This window comes from Panicum hallii, chromosome 3 (genome assembly GCF_002211085.1).
Source record: "Panicum hallii strain FIL2 chromosome 3, PHallii_v3.1, whole genome shotgun sequence".
Lineage (NCBI taxonomy): Eukaryota > Viridiplantae > Streptophyta > Magnoliopsida > Poales > Poaceae > Panicum > Panicum hallii.
The window spans coordinates 63,449,735-63,469,377 of NC_038044.1; the positions used below are offsets into that span (position 1 = coordinate 63,449,735).

Consider the following 19,643-nt stretch of genomic DNA (forward strand, 5'->3'; position numbering starts at 1 on the left):
TGATATCTGATGTGGTTGAGAGAAAATTAGAAGAGAGAAGCCTCGCTAGCTAGCGGTGTAATAAGAGGTAGGCAAGTTTACGAAAAAATAAGAGAAGAGGATGTGACCACGAGAGAAGAGGATGTGAACTAGTATTCTTTTTCTCTCTCACTAATAACTCAGCTGGTGATCTCGCCAAGTCTGCTGAGGATGCTCGAATCGTCCTCGCCGTCGATATTTTCCTCCCCAAAATCGACGCTGATATTATTCCAATGATCTTTTTCACATGTGATCAGTGTTCTCTTTAGCATAAAGTCAAGTCGTACTAATGGAGAATAGGGTGCCCACTTCACGATACCAGTTGAAAAGGAAACAAAGTTGATATGTATACATGTGGATGCCAATTGTGCGTCTTCTGGTTTGCTCATCCTAAAAGTCTTTCCACGACCCTTTTTTTTCTTTAGCTGCCCACGACCGTCAGTTGCTGACAAAATAATCTAAAGTTGAACAGTAAATACATACACATCAATACGACCCACAACGATGGATGGGTTGTATGGCCCAGTAGGGCCATGGATAGTGAGAATCAAAGAAAAATTAAATTACACCACGTGAAAACCTCAAATCGGTCACGCAACATTTGTAACGGACCCTTGTGGCCCGTTGCAAGTCGCAACATCTGTAGCGGTTGTTGTTTGGCGCCCGTTACCCATAAGCGTGGCAGGCTTGACCCCGAACTGGCCACAACAACGCCCGTTACCGATGAGGACTTCTGGTAACGGGCGTATTAAAGGCCCGTTACATTAAAATATTGTAACGGTCGTTAAAGTGCGTCCGTTACGAAATTGTACTATCGGTAACGGTCTCTTAATGTCCGTTACCGATCACTGTCGTATCGGTAAAGGTCGTTTACGGACCGTTACAGATAGGGCAGTGATCGTACCTGTCGGTACATACGGATAGAGGTACCTCCTGCTAGGGTGTCCAGAGCCTTAGCGTCTCACCGTACGTAATCTCCCCCTCGCCCTCTGGGTGACGTGGCATACGGCCTGGGCCTGCCAGCTGGGACCATAGTCTCCGGACCTTCCCCATGCTCTTAGAGGTCCGGGGCTTCGACGTGCCCAGGGAGGCAGAAGAGCTCTCGGGTAGCTCCCGCGGACCCGAACTCCCCAGGGAGGTCCGGGGCCGCCACGTGTGATGGCCGGACCATCACAGACCTGGCCGCTCCGACCGGCCTCGGGGGCCCGGATCTCCCTTCCCCCGGGAAGGGGTCCGGTGTCACCACGTGTCGCCCCCACGGTGGGAGTGGGCCTGGCCCTGCCACGTGCCCGTGGCAAGAGGCCCCTCGCGGGTCTCCAGCCCACCTACCAGCATTTAATGCGGTAGCTGGGCCGGACGCGCCCAAGTCAAAAAGCGTGGCCTGCCACTAACACACGGGGCAGGTAGGCTGACACCACGGTAAGCTTGCCTGTTTCCAAGGCGGCGTGTCGTGTCACCGTGTACTGTGCGCCAGCAGCGTGCAGTCCCGTCATGGCGCCGCGCGCGCGGCGTAATGATGGGCTGTAACAAGAGAGCCGAGGCGTGCGCTGCTACAGTGCGCGCGGAGGCAACGGCGCGGCGGGTCAGCACTGCCCCCTCGCCTGTCAGAATCGCACCCAACAGTGGCAGCACAGCTCCACTGTTGGGTAACACTGACAGCGGTCACTGTGCCTGCAAGGCAGCACACGACCGTATCCAGGTTGTGGATACGCACATTATCTTCCCAACCGTGAAGGCTACAACGAGGAGCTGGAGATGGAGATCTCCATATCACATAGAGCAGGCTCCTGTTGGCCGGGCCCACCTGTCGGGGCCCCGCACAGTGTAAGCACTCCTCTTGGACTATAAAAGGGAGAGTGTACTCATTAGAGGAGAGGTTTTTTCAGATACACAAAGGTCCATACACACGAACACAAGTCTAGGCTAAGTTCTATCCAGGCTTACACAGTCAATACAACACCAAAGTGGACGTAGGGTATTACGCTCCGGCGGCCCGAACCACTCTAAATCCTCGCGTCTTTCTTGCGTCCATCTGGCCACCGATCTAGCGCTCCTAAGTCTCCTCCAAACCCATCCTTAACTAGGATTAGGCGGGTGCTTTCCGCCACCCGCTAGAGATTTCCTCCGACAGTACCTAACTGTCGCTTGTAGTAACGCGCGTTACCGATGACGATTTGATGTCCGTTACCGATAGAGCGGTGTTACTTGTGTCCGTTGATGCCCATTACCGAAGTCACTGGCGCAGCAGCTGGCGGGCGTCCTCCCGCGCCGTCGCCGCGACCGGCGCCTCCTCGGCCGCGCTCTCCTCCACTGCCGTCAAGCTGGAGCGCGGCGGTGCTGCTGCTGGACGTGTCCTGTTGCTGCTGCCTCCGCGCCGGTGTCACCGAAGGTGCCGGCGGACGTCGACCGCGGTGTCCTCCATGCCATCGCCGTCCTCCAAAGCAGCAGCCCTTCTTCCACTCCGTCGCCGCGGCCACGGCCGCGACGCCGCCTCCTCCTCGGGCGCGCTCGCCTCGTAGACAGTCCTTCTCAAGGTGGAAATTGCCCCCTTTTATTGAACTTTGCTGTCATAATCCTCTTACTCATCGGTTTTGGTGATGAATTATGCTCATTTGATGTATGGAAATTGCCTTTGTTCATTGAACTTGTAGATGACGGCTGCTGGTCGGGCTTGGATGTACAGACAGCCCCGAGATTGGGACAATTTCATAACCGGGGTCAATGGTTTTCTAGGTCAAGAAGAGGCGGATATGAGAAACCGTGGTATTCAGGCAATGTATTGCCCCTGTATAGATTGTCTCAACCAGAAGAAGTTCGGACAATGGGACAACATTTTTCATCATTTGATCACACGTGGTTTCACAAAAAATTACACGTGTTGGAACAAACATGGTGAGGAAGGCCTTAATGAAGTCGAAGCAGGATGCCTAAATGAAGGTGAAGCGCGACACCATGCTCAAGGCCTTAATAAAGAGGCAGCGCGATGCCATGACGAAGCCCTTGATGAAGGTGGAGTTTTTGAGGAAAATGAACCATTCCCACCCTTTGTGATGAGGCCTGATGATATGACTGGTCAAGAAGTTACGGGCTTCGATGATGGTGAGGTGTTGCAACGTGTGCACAATGTTGATCAAATGGTGCGGGATGTTGAGTTTCAAGGAGTGTACACAACTTCTGAATTAGCGAGGAGGCTGAAGCAGTTCATTGAAGACCGTTACGTTTCTTTGGTTTCTGTAATGGGCTGCGTGTCTGTGCCCGTTACCAAAGGTCCCAGTGGGCCCAGAGAAACAGCTATTTAAGGTGACCGGTAACTACATGTGGTAACGGTCTTTGTTAGATGCCCGTTACAAATACGTGTTATCAGTAACGGGCAATTGCCCGTTACCTTTGTTCGCTCATTTGTAACGCTAGATCGGTAACGGCGCTTTGCCCGTTACCAAAGGTCATCTATGCCCGTTACCAATATACATGTTTTCACGTAGTGTTATATGGTTATGGTGGTAAGATGTGATGGGAGAGCAAACCAAACTATACATACGTATTTGATTCTTGAGCCTTAAAAACAACGTACTTGATTCTCCCTCCAGCCATTCATATCTGATTCTCATAAAATCTTAAATAAGCCTATGGAAAATCGAGTTAGGAGAAATCTGATTGTTGAACCAGCTGTAAGAAAACATTAAATTTGTATAAATTGTTGAACCAGATAGAGGTTAACACAGTAACAGCCTCGCTCAAAAATTATAAGAACAAATATTAACATGTCTATTTCAAAAATATAGTTCCATTGCCGGGATTTGAACCCGGGTCGCCTGGGTGAAAGCCAGGTATCCTAACCGGACTAGACGACAATGGATGTTACGACTGTTACGCGAGATTAATCATTAATTACTCTTGCTCTCAACCTGACAGCTCATGGTTTCATGGCTTTGGAAGCTGACCGTTCAGATCTGGCTTGAACCTTGCTTTTGAACACTTTGTTGCTTTGTGCGAGTAAGGTTCGTCTGTGAATGTCAACTGGCCTGGTATCCGCCGGCGGACCTATGTAGAGGCGAAACGGGGTACCGGCTCCCCTTGGCCAAGAAATCTTCTTCAAGATAGGCTATACCAGCGCAGTTGTACATCAATATGTTAGCTCAATTAACACTAATTGGCCCCTGCTTCCAATTGACTCACGTTCCGCCACTGCTGGTATCTGTTTAATAAAGGAACACATGTACACATTTTACTTCTGATTGCTAGACTTATTAGAGGGATTCAAAGATGAAACAACTCATAATGGGGTTGTGGTGTCAAAGATGCTGCCTGGAAATTAACAACTGCAAGAAACACACCGAGACAGCTCCAGCTCTCTTCTGACCAAGTTGTGCAGAACACAAGCTGAGACATGCTGTATTCAGCGGGTCCATTCTCGCCACCTCCCGTCTCATCTTTCGCCATTTGGAACACAGCGCAGTACACAGTACTTCATGCTTTACTCGTGCTGCAAACATCTCCGTGTTTTATTGCTGTACTTCCAAAATTAAAATCAGTTTTTGTAGTAGCACTGTGTTAATTTTTTTGTCTTTTTTGGACCCTCCAGCTTTTCCTATATACACAGCACTACCATACTACTCCAGCTTTTCCCAGTATACACCACTCCATACTGCAACTATCTGCATCCACTAGTAGCTAGCCAGTGATATTAGTCACGAAACAGAGAGGCCACTGGCTTGTTACTCGTCCAGAAATGATGATCGAGTGCAAATACATTCTGAGAATGGCTGGCATCTGGGAAAATGTTCTGACAAATCTTTGATCATCTTGTGCATTCTTGTTGCTACTGTGTCCCTTGCAACGGGCAACATACAAATCGAGCTGAGGCTAGCGATGGAGAAGCACCGCTCAGTGGACGACGACATGGGAATTCCACCCCACCACATGGGCTATCTGCATCCACTACCCGGTGATTTATATTAGTCACGAAACAGAGAAGCCACCAATTAAGCAAGAGAGAGCTGGTTCAGTTGTTGGCTTGTTGCTCGTCCAGAAATGGTGATCGCGTCCAAATACATTCTGAGAAGAGCATGGCTGGCATCTGGGAAAATGTTCCGATATATACTGAAACATCTTGTGTATTGTTGTGCGGGTGTCCCCGCAACAGGCAACATGCAAATCGAGCTAACAGTTCAATGGACGACATGGGAATTCCACCCCACCTGCATGGACTAGTGCAGCAAGTGCAGAAAGGATGTTAAGAACATGAATAGGGTAATTAAGATGCGTGTCTCGATATGTCTTGTAGGAAAATTACTATAATTTTAATTAGAGGAAATCATGTTGTAATTTAATGTGCCTGCTTGGATTATACAAATAAATAAAAACTACCATCTTTTTTTTTCTTTACCCCATTTCCATTATCAGAACGGAAATACAAGAAGTTCAGAAAAGAAACCCTCTGATTCAGACTAAACTGAAAGGGACTGAACAACATGCCCGAGATTCCCAATAAAAAAATACCATCCTATCTGAACTAATTTACCTGGGAAACAAAAATTTCAACAAAATGTACTCCCTTTATATACTCTATAACTACACGACGATGGTCACAGTATGTAGATATGTCCGTACAGCACACAGCAGCTACACTTCACTACTTATTAACGGTACTTAATTAATATCTAACCTAACACGTCTCGATAAAATCACATGTCTGTATATAAATGTTGGAGAAATCCAATTGACCAACAAGGTTTCCCTTCTCATTTTCCCATCTACTGATCGAAAATAACTGATTCAGAAACAATCGGGGCAGGGGGAGAGAAACACAAGATCGAACCAACAAATGCAACTCGATCCAAAGCTGTTGTTGGATCGAATGGAAATGGGATGCACCGAGGAGAGAATGGTCGCGGCTTGGTACTCTGATGGATTCACACTGCTGGGAGGCAGCATGACGCATGCGGTGGGAGAACCGTGAGGCGGCGCGCGCTGGAAGATGATGGCAGAGTTGAGAGTAGAGGCTACTAGCTAGTATTATACGCATGGCACCGACCGGAAGCACGGCGGCAGACGAGAGGATGGAACAGGATTCATGAATCATGGCAACACGGCAACACCCTCCTGCATGCACCTGATGACATGTATGTAAATCGATTGTCCATGCGTACTCTCTTTGACACGAACCGACGAACCCACATGCTGGATCCATGGGAAGCTTCATGAAATTTTGCAGGACCAGCTATAAGAAGAGAGGAGGCTATGTGTAAATTTGGAGGTGAGCATGAGGGCCGAGCGTGAGGCCGAGCGACTGGCCGAGCAGCAGAGGATGAGGGAGATTCTTGCTTATATGGACAGCCTTAGCGCCGCAACGGGTGTTGCTCCGCCAGCTTCATTGTTTTATACACCTCGACCTCGACCTCCACCTCCTGATCCGTTTTCTACTCCTGTGAGTATGGATAAGTTTTAGTCATGTATGATCGTCATTTTTCTTATCTCACACATGTAATCTCTTCTACTTTGTGCAGAATCAATCGGCGGGCTCAAATGATCCTCATATTTCTCCAAATCAGTCTAATTGGCCAACTTGGTGATGGTTCTCGAAATCAGTCAAATGATCCTTTGTTGTGAACTTGTTTTAACCAGTGGTGTCGGTACATACGAATAGGGGTACCTTCTGTTAGCGTGTCTAGACCCATAGCGCCTCGCTGTCGCCTCACAGGTGAGTGCGATAACCCGTCAGTGAGTCTTCTGACAGGGTGGCCATTAGGACGGGTGTAAGGTTATCCGTAACCTCCTCCTCGTCCTCTGGGTGACGTGGCATACGGTCCGAGCCTGACAGCTGGGATCATAGTCTCCGGACCTCCCCTGTGCTCTTATAGGTCCAGAGCCCCCACGTGCCCATGAGAGCAGGGGTGCTCTCGGGTGGCCCCCACGGACCCGGACTACCCAGGGAGGTCCGGGGCCGCCACGTGTGGGGGCCAGATCTCCATGGGCCTCACCGCTCCGTCCAGCCTCGGGGGCCCGGATCCCCCTCCCCCGGGAAGGGGTCCGGTGCCGCCACGTGCCACCTCTACGGCAGGGGCGGGGCTGGCCCTGCTACGTGCCCGTGGCCGAAGGCCCTTCGCGGGACTCCAGCCCAACTACCGTATTAACTGCGGGTAGGTGGGCTGGGTACACCCAAGTCAAAAGTATGGCCTGCCACTGATACACAGGCAGGTAGGCTGACACCACGGTAAGCCCGCCTAATCTGAAGGCGGCGCGTCACTGTGCTCCACGCGCAGGCAAACGGCGTGTAGTCCCATCACGGCGCCGCGCGCGTGGGTGATGATGGCCTGCAACAGGTGAGCCGAGGCGTGCACTGCAACAGTGCCCGCGGAGGCAACGGCGCGTCGGGTCAGCGCTGCTTTTTCGCCTGACAGAAGGTTCTGACCCAACAGTGGCAGCACGGCTTCACTGTAGGGTAACACTGACAACAGTCACTGTGCAGGCAAGGCTGCACACGACCATATCCTGGCTGTAGATACGCACATCAACTCCCCGATCGAGAGGACTGCAGAGAGGAGCTGGAGATGAAGATCTCCATATCTCTCATAGAACAAGCTCCTGTTGGCCGGGCCCACCTGTCGGGGTCCCGCTCAGTGTAAGCACCTCCCTTGGACTATAAAAGGGAGTGTGCACCTGTTAGAACACAAGGTCCAGACAATACAACTCCCGAGTGGACGTAGGGTGTTACGCTCCGGCGGCCCGAACCACTCAAAAACCTTGTGTCTTTCCTGTATTCATCCACCCTTCGATCAAGCGCTCCTAGGTCTCCTCCAAACCTTTCCTTAGGCGGGTGCATTCCGCCGCCCGGCTGGAGATTTCCTCCGATATTTGGCGCGCCAGGTAGGGGATTTAGGTTTGGTTTGTGCTTGGTCGAAGCCCAAGACCACAATGGCGCAAAATGGGTTGATCAGCTTCCGAGCGTGCTATGGGGGAACCAGACCACACCTAACCGGGCAACTGGGGAAACCCCTTTCTTCCTAGTCTACGGGGCCGAAGCATGCCTTCCCCCAGAGATCACCATGGGCTCTCTACGAGTCCAAGCTTTTGATGAGGACTTGCAGGAACAGCAGCGTCACCAAGACGTGGACCTCGTCGACGAGCGAAGATGGCGAGCAGCAGTCCGAAACGCACGGTACAACCAAGCGCTCCGGCGCTATTATCAATGGTTCGTGCATAGTAGGGAGCTCTGGGTTGGGGACCTGGTCCTAAGGCGAATTCTGAACCGAGAGGGGCTGCACAAACTCTCCCCCAGCTGGGAAGGGCCCTTCAAGGTGACAAAGGTGTGCCGACCCGAGTCTGTTCATTTGGCTACGGAGAAAGGCTTGCAACTACCCAATCCATGGAACATTGAGCACCTCCGTAAGTTCTATCCCTAGGGCCTAGTTGAGAGGAAAATTTTCCTTTGTAATTGGTAGCATCACTGTGCGGACCAGGACAGTGGAGGTCCGCCCTCGTAAACCCGGCCCCTGGCGTACATCGCACAATTCTTCTGTACCAATTCATTAAGGAAAGATTTGTTCTCAGTATGTCCTTGAGGTTTATGCGATTCTATTTTTTGTTTGCTTTTCGCTACACTAACCCCCACGCGGTCTTTCACGTCTGTGACATGCCCGAGGCCTTTCTTGAGTTGCTATGCCGCGTCTCTGCCCCAGGACCTCTGTTTCGCAGGAGAAAAAGAACCGGACATCTGGGAACTGGCTTCAGGGAGACGTGCTCGTTCTTTGCTGGGGTCCAGGGTTGTGTAACCGCTTAGCCTGGTTCCGTACCCTAAGTCTACACGCCCTGCCCCCCTAGAGCGAGTACCGTTGTACCTCGAACCATGGACCCGGGGGCCGGGACCCCTTTAATCCCCGAACCTCGGTCCTGGTGCTCTGACTCGCTACGCAACTCAGAAGATCCTCACCGGTAAGTCCGGGACCTCGTGGGGACGTCTACTAAGCGTCGATCCTAAGTCATATGCAGGACCTCGGCTGGAGCCCCCACGTGCCCATGAGAGCAGGGGTGCTCTTGGGTGGCCCCCACGGACCCAAACTCCCCAGGGAGGTCCGGGGCCACCACGTGTGGGGGCCAGACCTCCACGGGCCTCACCGCTTCGTCCGGCCTCGGGGGCCCAGACCCCCCTCCCCCGGGAAGGGATCCGGTGCCGCCACGTGCCGCCTCTGCGGTAGGGGCAGGGCTGGCCCTGCCACGTGCCCGTGGCCGAAGTCCCTTCGCGGGACTCCAGCCCAACTGCCGCATTAAATGCGGGTAGGTGGGCTGGGTACACCCAAGTCAAAAGTATGGCCTGCTACTGACACACAGGCAGGTTGGCTGACACCACGGTAAGCCCACCTAATCTGAAGGCGGCGCGTCACTGTGCTCCGCGCGCAGGCAGACGGCGTGTAGTCCCATCACGGTGCCGCGCGGTGGGTGATGATGGCCTGCAACAGGTGAGCCGAGGCGTGCACTGCAACAGTGCGCGCGGAGGCAACGGCGCGTTGGGTCAGCGCTGCTTTTTCGCCTGACAGAAGGTTCTGACCCAACAGTGGCAGCACGGCTTCACTGTAGGGTAACACTGACAGCAGTCACTGTGCAGGCAAGGCTGCACACGACCATATCCTGGCTGTAGATACGCACATCAACTCCCCGATCGAGAGGACTGCAGAGAGGAGCTGGAGATGAAGATCTCCATATCTCTCATAGAACAAGCTCCTGTTGGCCGGGCCCACCTGTCGGGGCCCGCTCAGTGTAAGCACCTCCCTTGGACTATAAAAGGGAGTGTGCACCCATTAGAACACAAGGTCCAACCTTACATAAAAAGCTGAAGGACAATCTTAGGCTTACGCAGACAATACAACTCCCGAGTGGACGTAGGGTGTTACGCTCCGGCGGCCCGAACCACTCAAAAATTCTTGTGTCTTTCATGTGTTCATCCACCCTTCGATCAAGCGCTCCTAGGTCTCCTCCAAACCCTTCCTTAACTAGGATTAGACGGGTGCATTCGCCACCCGGCTGGAGATTTCCTCCGACAAGTGGTTTTGAGAACTGTTTGTAAACTCTGTGAATTTGTCCGTTGAACTCTTGTAAAAATATTTTGCATTGCTTATTAACTTCGTCGTTAAACTCTTGTAAAACTTGTGGTCGATCAGCTTGTTTGATGCATCTGTGTAGCTATTGTAAACTTGTAAAACTATTGTGTGAGGCTTCCCAACCGGGGAGGGAAAGAAAACATGCGTTTCCAAAAAAAATTATTTCAATAAAAGATAGGAAAAAAATTATAGAAAAGCTGATTATATTAAAAGGATTAACTTGAAAGCTGTCCAATAATTTTATACATGCGGTACCCCTTGGAAGCTCGAGGAGCCGTCGTCTCCTCATATGTCAGATCCTATAAAAGAAAATACAAATAGGAAGCCCTTGCATGTCTAATTTAGTATTTTATATTCCACGCGTGCAGCTAGCTCGCATCTTGTGTTATTCAACGTAGGTCATGCACTTTGCATGATGCAAAGAAGACCAACTAACTCCAAATTACTCCCACCGTCCAAAAATAAATTATTCTAGGATTTAAAATTTATTCAAAAAATAAATCATCTTGCCCTATTTAGAAAGTGCATGTCATGGTGAGAATCAATTAGTGCCAGCTGGAAGGATTACTACATTATTATGCTGTATTTGCAATATAGGATATCAATATCAGTTCATTTATTTAAACAGTCACTATATAATAATATGTGATAGTTACGTATAAACTTAGCAAGTTTCGGAACCTAGATGTACACACCACTGCATCTTATAAGGATTAGATACCATGACACCGTGAGGATTGTCGGTGTACGTCACGGTTCTGTTTTTTTTAAAAAAAAACCGAACCACAGGTGTATATAGAATGTAGATATACAGAGATGATCAGAAGCCGGCGCGCGCGCCCGCGCACACTCGCTTGGGGGTAATTAGTTAATGATCGACATTTACCAAACTGACAGCGGAAAGTGCTTATATTTCCCTAATGAGTCATATATTGAGTATGTAAAAAAGTGGTAGAGGTTAATTAGACCTTTAATCTTGCTTAGACATGCACGGCCAGCATCTGCAGGTGTGCGTATGCATCCGTGACCCAGCATCAGCATTTGTACCCTGTGATACACAAAGAAAAGGGTAATGGTCAATATTTAGCTACAGAAGAAATATATATATATATATATATATATAAAATTTATTTTACACGTGTTTGTAGCTACTCCTACGTATGCATCTCATGATGTAGGATGTATCTAACCCAATGAAAGATATGTACGAGGTGTATATGATCATACTAGACCATCTATTGGGTATGTGACCATACATAGAGTATGTCGACACACTTAATTTTATATACTAGTACTAAGGTATAATAATATATGTTTAAAAAGTAGGGATGCTTTTGAAATTTTTCGTATATATCCCTTTGAAGTATCTTAGAATAAATATATAAATATACTCAAAATAATAAATGAGTATGTGAACATACGCACGATGGTATATTGATGGTGAGAGTAGCTACACGCGAGTATAGATAAAACCCGTCCTATATATATAGAAAAAAATTCATTCTACACGCACTTGTAGCTACTCCCATATATGTATTTCATGACGTAGTACGTATCTGACCCAACGAACAGTATTGTCGGTATATACGGACAGGGGTACCTCCTGCTAGGGTGTCCAGACACTTAGCGTCTCACCATCCGTAATCTCCCCCTCGTCTTCTGGGTGACGTGGCCTATGGCCCGGGCCTGACAGCTGGGGTCATGGTCTCCGGATCTTCCCCGTGCTCTTAGAGGTCTGGGACCTCCACGTGCCCATGAAGGCAGGGAGGCTTTCAGGTGGCCACCGCGGACCCGGACTCCTCAGGGAGGTCCGGGGCCGCCACGTGTGAAGGCCGGCCCTCCGCAAGCCTGACCGCTCCGACCAGCTTCAGGAGCCCGGACCCCCCCTCCCCCAGGGAAGGGGTCCGGTGCCGCGACGTGCCGCCCCCGCGGTGGGAGCGGGGCTGGCCCTGCTGCCTGCCCGTGGCAGGAGGCCCTTCGCGGGTCCCCAGCCCACCTACCAGCATTTAATGCGGTAGTTGGGCCGGGCGCGCCCAAGTCAAAAAGTATGGCCTGCCACTGACACACGGGGCAGGTAGGCTGATACCACGGTAAGCCCGCCTGTTTCCAAGGCGGCGCGTCGTGTCACCGTATACTGTGCGCAAGCGGCGTACAGTCCCATCACGGCGCCGCGCGCGGGCGTGATGATGGCCTGTAACAGGAGAGCCGAGGCGTGCGCTTCCACAGTGCACGCGGAGGCAACGGCGCAGCGGGTCAGCGCTGCTCCTTCGCCTGACAGATTCTCACCAAACAGTGGCAACACGACTTCACTGTTGGGTAACACTGACAGCGGTTACTGTGCAGGCAAGGCTGCACACGGCCATATCCTGGCTGTAGATACGCACATCAACTTCTCGATAGAGAAGACTACAGAGAGGAGCTGGAGATGAAGATCTCCATATCTCTCATAGAACAGGCTCCTGTTGGCCGGGCCCACCTGTCGGGGCCCCGCACAGTGCAAGCACTCCCTTGGACTATAAAAGGGAGAGTGCACCCGTTAGAAGGGGGTTCAGATAGGTTCACACGAACACAAGCTAAGGGGCATCCAAGCTCACACAATCAATATAACATCAAAGTGGACGTAGGGTATTACGCTCTGGCGGCCCGAACCACTCTAAATCCTTGTGTCTTTCCTGCATTCATCTGCTCATCGATCAAGCGCTCCTAAGTCTCCTCCAAACCCATCCTTAACTAGGATAAGGTGGGTGCTTTTCGCCACCTGACTGGAGATTTCCTCCGACAAGCATGTACATGAAGTATGTGATCATACTAGAATATCTATAATGGTATATACGTTGGGTATGTGACCATACATACAGTATGCGAACATACTAATTTTTATATACTGGTACTATATATATGATGAGTTTTTTCTACACTCGCATGTAGCTACTCTCATCATCAGTATACCACCGTGCGTATGTCCGTATACTTATAATTCACTTTAAGTATGTTTATATACTGATTCTAAGATACTCACAAGGATACATATGAAAAATTTCAAAAGCATCCTTATTTTATAAATATATCATCATTATACCTTTACTATTATTAGTATATAAAAATAAGTATGTCCATGTATTTTATGTATGGTTACATACCCAATATATATACTATCTCATATATATATATATATATAAAGTGCTGAATTTTGAAAAAAAAAAAAAGACATGGTATATAAAAGAAAAGGAGCTCGTGCAGTGCGTGACGGACCCACACACGTCTTATCAAGTGCTGCGCCAACGTAGGGTCCAGCGCATCAGTCAGGTGATTATTGATTTCATTAATCTCCTCGTGAACGATGTGACTATCTTTGATAAAAGAGAATTCCTTTATCCGGGCCTCCGCGTGATTTTGATTCTGGATCCCTAATTTGTGAAGCTTTGTTCATCTCGCCGTGAGGACAATTCGAGACAAAACAATTTGTTACTCGGTCCTCATCAGGTAGTAGCTTGCATGGAACCGACTAATCAAAGCTTTTGTGATTTCAGGAGCTGGATAGCCATGTCGCCGTCCGGCGAGCCAGTCGCCGGCGATGAGCCGGAGCTCTCACCTCTCATGTCGCGTTCAAATTTAAAATGAAATGAGATGAGCAATCCTTATCAAAAAGGAAAATGAAATGAGCAATCGCTGCTATGGGCCTCAGCAAACGAACGGCAGAATCCGGCCCAGACGGCGTCCCTCCCTCCTGGATGCTCCTCAGGTCGGCGGATCGCGGCCGCACCCTCCGCATCCAACGGCCGACATGGCCCGACGGCCCGGACGGTAAATGAAACACCGTCCACCCGGCCGGCGCGCTCATGCGGTTCGCCGCCGCGCTGCGCTTCCAGGAGAGCCATTGACACTGTGGTGGCCGCGTCCACGGCCGGCGCAGTGCCACAGCCACCTCCTGAAGATTTCCAATATATGCTGGCAAACATCATTGCAGCAGGAAGGCAGGAGAAGAAACACATTGCGCGTAGTATGTATGGATCCCGAAATTATTCTTCTACTACCTCACTACCAACATAATGATTCACACAAAAGTAAGCACTAGATCATTCTAGAAATCAATCCCAGTTTCACTGTTTCTTCTGTTTCACTGCGACTTATGCGGAAAGAAGTTAGCAGAATCATTTCATTGGTCAACGGAATGTGCCAGTGGCCAAGAGAGGTTGTGGTCTAACCTCTAGTCAAGTACAGGGGCTATCATGAATGTAAAACCTGAAATCATTCTACCTGAATCTGAAACTATGCTACAGTTCAGATACAAATTGTGACAACACTGAATGTGAAGCTCTGTCACCTGTCATACATGATGTTTTCTTTTTTTAAAAAAAAAACTCATACATGATAGTAGCTTCAAGTTTTGTTGGACAAGCTAGAAAGCACTTGAGCATCCATCATTATTCCTAACTCAACAATTCCACACCACAGGCCTGTGATGCTGAAAATTGATTCAGAACCAGCTGCATCGAAAAATAATGACAACTTTCAAACGAACAGTACAGCTAGCTGACAGTAGTACATGAAACGAGAAGACTGGAGCCGGTCGGCGGCCGACAGATGTGTGTATCGTCTAGATTTCTTCAGCAGAGACATGATATGGTCCTGCCCACAACCACAGCCCAAGCAATGGCCGTCAAATGAAATATCCAACTGAAACGTCGTGGTACCAGCTACGAGTATGTAATGCTGCTGGCGATTCATAAAAGGAGGCAAACTGCATGACTTTGTACTTGGCCTTGATCATGTGCTGCTGCTGCTACTCCCACCGTTCCCCTCCTCCTCCTCCTCCTCCTCAGGCTCATCAGAAAACCACTCAAAACCTTTGCTAACCTTGATGTTGGCTACAGGGTGTCGTGGGTGCATGTCAGCCGTGTCCCTCAGCGCGGACTCAGCAGCCCTTTGGTTGGATTCCTTAGCACCTCTCCCCCCCATAACTACAGAGATTTCTTTGAGGCCTGGTAGGTGCTCGATGCCAGCAGGCACAGCTCCGTACCTGTCCCATCCCTTTGCATTGAAACATAGCTCGAGCCTTTCGAGCTGGGGCATTGTCTCTGCCTCAAAGGTCAGGTACGATATCCTGCCACAGGCGACTCTAAAATGCTTCAGAACAGGGAATAATCCACTTCCTCCAGGAATGATGATCTTAGCTTCAGGAGCTCTATGGATGTGCAAAACTAGGTGGATAAGGGAGGGCAGCTGTGAAAGAATTCCAACATCATCCTCCAACACCTCCTGAACAGTGAGATACAGGTCATAGATGCTATGGAGCTGGCTAATCCACTTTGGAACCCTCGAGAACCACGATAGCCACTTTGCATGGAAGCTTTGCAGATGGAAGAAATAAGCTGGGACTGAACGCCATACATCGAAGCAGCTTCTGAAAAAAACATTATTACTACAAATATGTAGATGTCTGAGGTTGCAAAGGTTTTCAAAGGCGTGCACAACTTGCCAACATCTCGCAGCAGTCTCATCTCCAGATTTTTTGTATTCGTAGCCACAGCTGATTTCAAGATTTGTCAGATTTGTCAGTTCTCTCAGACCCTTGATACTGTCCAATGAGTTGCCCAAATCAAACTGGCCTAGAGTACGCAAAGATTTCATATTACCAATCCTATCAGGCAATATTACATAACCAGGAATAGCCAGATGCAACAACCGGCTCAAATTAAAAATATCTGATGGTAGTTTTGTAATCCGTGGCGCTATTCCAGTTCTTATGTCAAATGTTTCCAGTTGCTGAAGATCCCCAATTTTACTAGGTAACACCACATGGCAACCTTCTGCTACGATCTTTAAGAATCTTAACTGAAACAGGTGACGTATCCCAGTAAAGTCTAGCGATGGATTGGACCATCCTGAAATTTCAATTCCTAGAACTCGGAGATGCTTGAACAGTTTAAAAGAGAGCAACTGCGAGGAGGTACCAAATCTTGCTAGCGTACGTATTTGGGATAGCTGGACAGATCTCGCTGCAGTGTCAGCAGTGTCATTTGTTGCATCATCCAGGTTGAGCGAGATCCGGCGGATCTTGTTTTGATGTCCTGTCATGTCTTGCATATCATCGATTATAGTTATGAAATTCTCTTCTCTAGACTTATGTAATATAAGATCGAGCATCATATCATGTACCCGGCAAGATATTACCTCACCATTATAGTCTGTATCTACAGGCAGAATCATACTTCTATTGATAAGCTCATTAAAATAGCTCTCTGCAATATCCTTTGGATCTATCCCACGCTCTTTACATATAAATCCTTCAGCAACCCATTGCCTAGTCAAATCATTCTTGTCAATTGTGTAGTCTTCTGGATAAATACCAAGATATAGCATGCAAGTCTTCAAATAATGAGGAAGATTTATGTAGCTGAGATTCAATATTTGTCTCATGCCTTCCAAGCTTGGGCTCACTTCAAAGTTGGAGCCTAGAGACTTCCGTACATACTCCCACCGCTCCTTTTTAAGCTTGTTTGGCTGATTGGCTAACAGGCTAGATGTTGTGATAATTGCAAGTGGCAAGCCACCACATTTTTTCAAAATTTCAGACGACACTTCGTTCAAATATGAAGGGCACATATCCTCTGAACCAAATATTCTTTTGAGGAATAAGCTTCTTGAGTCTTGGTCACTAAGGGCCTTCATTTTGTAAACACATTCAATGTGATTACTACAGCAAGCTCTAGCCACAGCCTCAATTCTGGTAGTTGTTATTACTCTGCTACCATTCGTGTTCTCCGGAAGAGCACATCTGATAATATCCCATGCAGAAGCATCCCAGATGTCATCGATTACAATGAGGTACCTGCGATGTAAATACATATGGAGTGTAGCAACCATCATGACAGAGTAAATGAAGACATGAAAGTATATCATCACTAAAGATCAAAAACAACAAGAAGAAAAACACAATTATCCCTACTCTGCTCCTTTCTTCTCATCCACTCAGTGAAAGATTGAGGAACATCGTTCCCCACTGTCTATTTCATCTCTTTATTTTTTTAAAAATGAAGTAGCTTTTTTCTGTGGGCTACACTGAAGGGGCATGGGATGTCAGAACAACCTGTCTGGTGCTAAAATTGAGCGAACTATGGCTCATGGGCCTTGCTCTGTTTTTCAAGTAACAATTCTCAAAACTGAATCATATATACTTAATTAGGCTGCGGTGAGAAAGAAATGCTAATTGGAGGGGTGCAATTTGAAGAATAGAAATGAAAAGCAATATTCAGAGTTCTGATAACAATTTTAAACCTTTTGTGTATTTTATAAGGATTTCTCTGTTTTTCATATGCTAATAATGAATATTTTAACAGATCTGATAAAGTACAAAACCATTGAATGCAGATTCCAAGTAATGTGAATGCTAACAAACATCCATTATACATTTAAGGATACAACACATACTAGTCAGCCACAAGAAACCAACGTCTAGAGAACAAATCTAGACACCTCATATTATAAAGTTCTAAAGAATACTATGGTGCTAAAGAAGAATAGCTTCAAAATAAAAAAGAAAGTTTCATATCAGAAATCACTCAGAGCACAATTACTTTGAGACGCGCGTACCTCTTGTCCAATAGGAAATTTTTCAGTGCAATGATCAATTCAGACTCTTCCCACATTTCAATGTTGGTGTCCTTAGGAGCTACAAATCCAGCTTGAGATAATATGCTTCTCAGAATCTTCCTAATGTTTGGTTTTTGGGACACAGAAACAAAAGCTGGAGACTGGAACTTCTCCTCAAGCTTGTGATAAATCTCATTTGCAAGCGTAGTCTTTCCGAGACCTCCAAAGCCCACAATAGAGAGCACCTTTAGCTGATGCGCAGGCACACCCTCTCCATCCATCAACTGAATCAGCTGGTCTCTTGGTCCCTTGACACCGACAAGGCTCGTCGTCTCCGCATGGAGCGCCAACAAGCGAGGATCGATGGTTGTGTTGTTTTGCTTTGGGACAGTGTCGTCAATCTTGTACCTCGTGCGACGCTCACTTGCCTCCTTGACACGGATCTTAAGGCCTTCAAACTCTTTTGCAATCTCATGCCTAGTGTTCATTGTTGTCAGCAACTTGGTGCTCCTGGTGATGAACCCTTTGAATCCGTGTGGCTTGCTGGAGTCACGTTCCACGCGGAGCATGAACTCGCTGATGCTGTCCTCGATGTCATAGGACAGCTCGCGAACCTCCTTGGCCCAGCACTTGTCTTGGTCGTCAGGCTCCTCTGAATCTGAGATCTTCTTCATGAAGACATACATGCTCTCGAGCTCAGCTTTTAGGAACATGATCTGCCCCTTAGCTTCTTTGAGCAACTTGTACTCGGCTGTGAGCAGCTCACTAAGCTTTCGAAGCAGGGAGCCCATGGCGCCGCCCGATGCGCTCACCACCGCAGCCTCCATGGCCTCCTCTTTCCTCTCTTTGCTTGCTCTCAATGTGACCGTGTGCAGTTTTCTCTGCGGTGCAGTGTGAGGTCTGCCAAGTGCCAAGCAAGCGCTTGACTGGAACAAATGAGACCCTAAGCAAAGAAAGATTCCTCTCATCAATCACAGATAGATACATATGCAATCTCTTTCTTCCTTGTTATTCCAATGACTTTTTTCACATGTGATCAGTGTTCTCTTTAGCATAAAGTCGTAATAATGGAGAATAGGGTGCCCACTGCACGGTACCAGTCCAAAAGGAAACAAAGTTGATAGGTACATGTGGATGCCTATCGTGCGTCTTGTGGTTTGCTCATCCTAAAAGTCTTTCCACTACCGTTAGTTTCTGATAAAATAATCTAAAGAGAACAATGAATACATACATATCAATACATGAAACTACCAATCTCGCTAAAAAAATATGTAAGAAACATGGCTCCATTAGGCTATAATTGTGATTTTGTTGATTGTATGATAATATAGTCAATCCGACTAATGTTAAGATTTTAGAATTGTCTAATTCACCCCTCCTCCTCATAGGCTACAAGCACCGATTTCTTTCAAAAAATTATTATCGCACGCTGTGATAGACAGCTGAACCAGCATCACTAAACGTGATTTATTTGACATTAATTGTGGTGTTCTCTTTGGAGTGTGTTTTGAGGTCTATGACAAGACGATTGGCTACAATGGGGTCCACATGCAGAGATTCTTCTCACCAATTATTGATCAATGCCGCACTCGCTTTGTTCCTTTTCATCATCTTTGCCTTTGGTTTGATTTTTGTGGAAGGAATGTGGCCGCTGCCAATGGGCGCGCGATTCCGAAGAACTGAAGGTGAGTGAGGGGCGCTTCTATATAACTTGTGGAAGCTGGTTAAACATTATAGCTTCAAAGCTCATTAAGCCCATTAGATCAAAATTAGAAGCTGTCAATTATATTAAAAGGATTAACATGAAAGCTGTCCAATAATTTTATACATGCGGTACCCCTTGGAAGCTCGAGGAGCCATCGTCTCCTCATATGTCAGATTCTATAAAAGAAAATACAAATAGGAAGCCCTTGCATGTCTAATTTAGTATTTTATATT

The 19,643-nt window shown here is 47.9% G+C and overlaps 1 protein-coding gene and 1 non-coding gene across 2 annotated transcripts; both read right to left on the minus strand.

Moving 5' to 3' along the window:
- Positions 1–3,800: 3,800 nt before the first annotated feature.
- On the minus strand, positions 3,801–3,874 carry TRNAE-UUC. The gene has a single exon. It is a non-coding gene; the product is annotated as a tRNA-Glu (tRNA).
- A 10,546-nt stretch (positions 3,875–14,420) lies between these two features.
- LOC112888093 (putative disease resistance RPP13-like protein 2) lies at positions 14,421–18,660 on the minus strand. Its single transcript, XM_025954442.1, has 2 exons — positions 17,706–18,660; positions 14,421–16,944 (listed from the first exon to the last, which is right to left on the minus strand). Exons 1-2 carry the CDS (start codon positions 18,530–18,532, stop codon positions 14,880–14,882), a joined length of 2,892 nt encoding a protein of 963 aa, XP_025810227.1. The 5' UTR covers positions 18,533–18,660; the 3' UTR covers positions 14,421–14,879.
- Between the last annotated feature and the right edge of the window lie 983 nt (positions 18,661–19,643).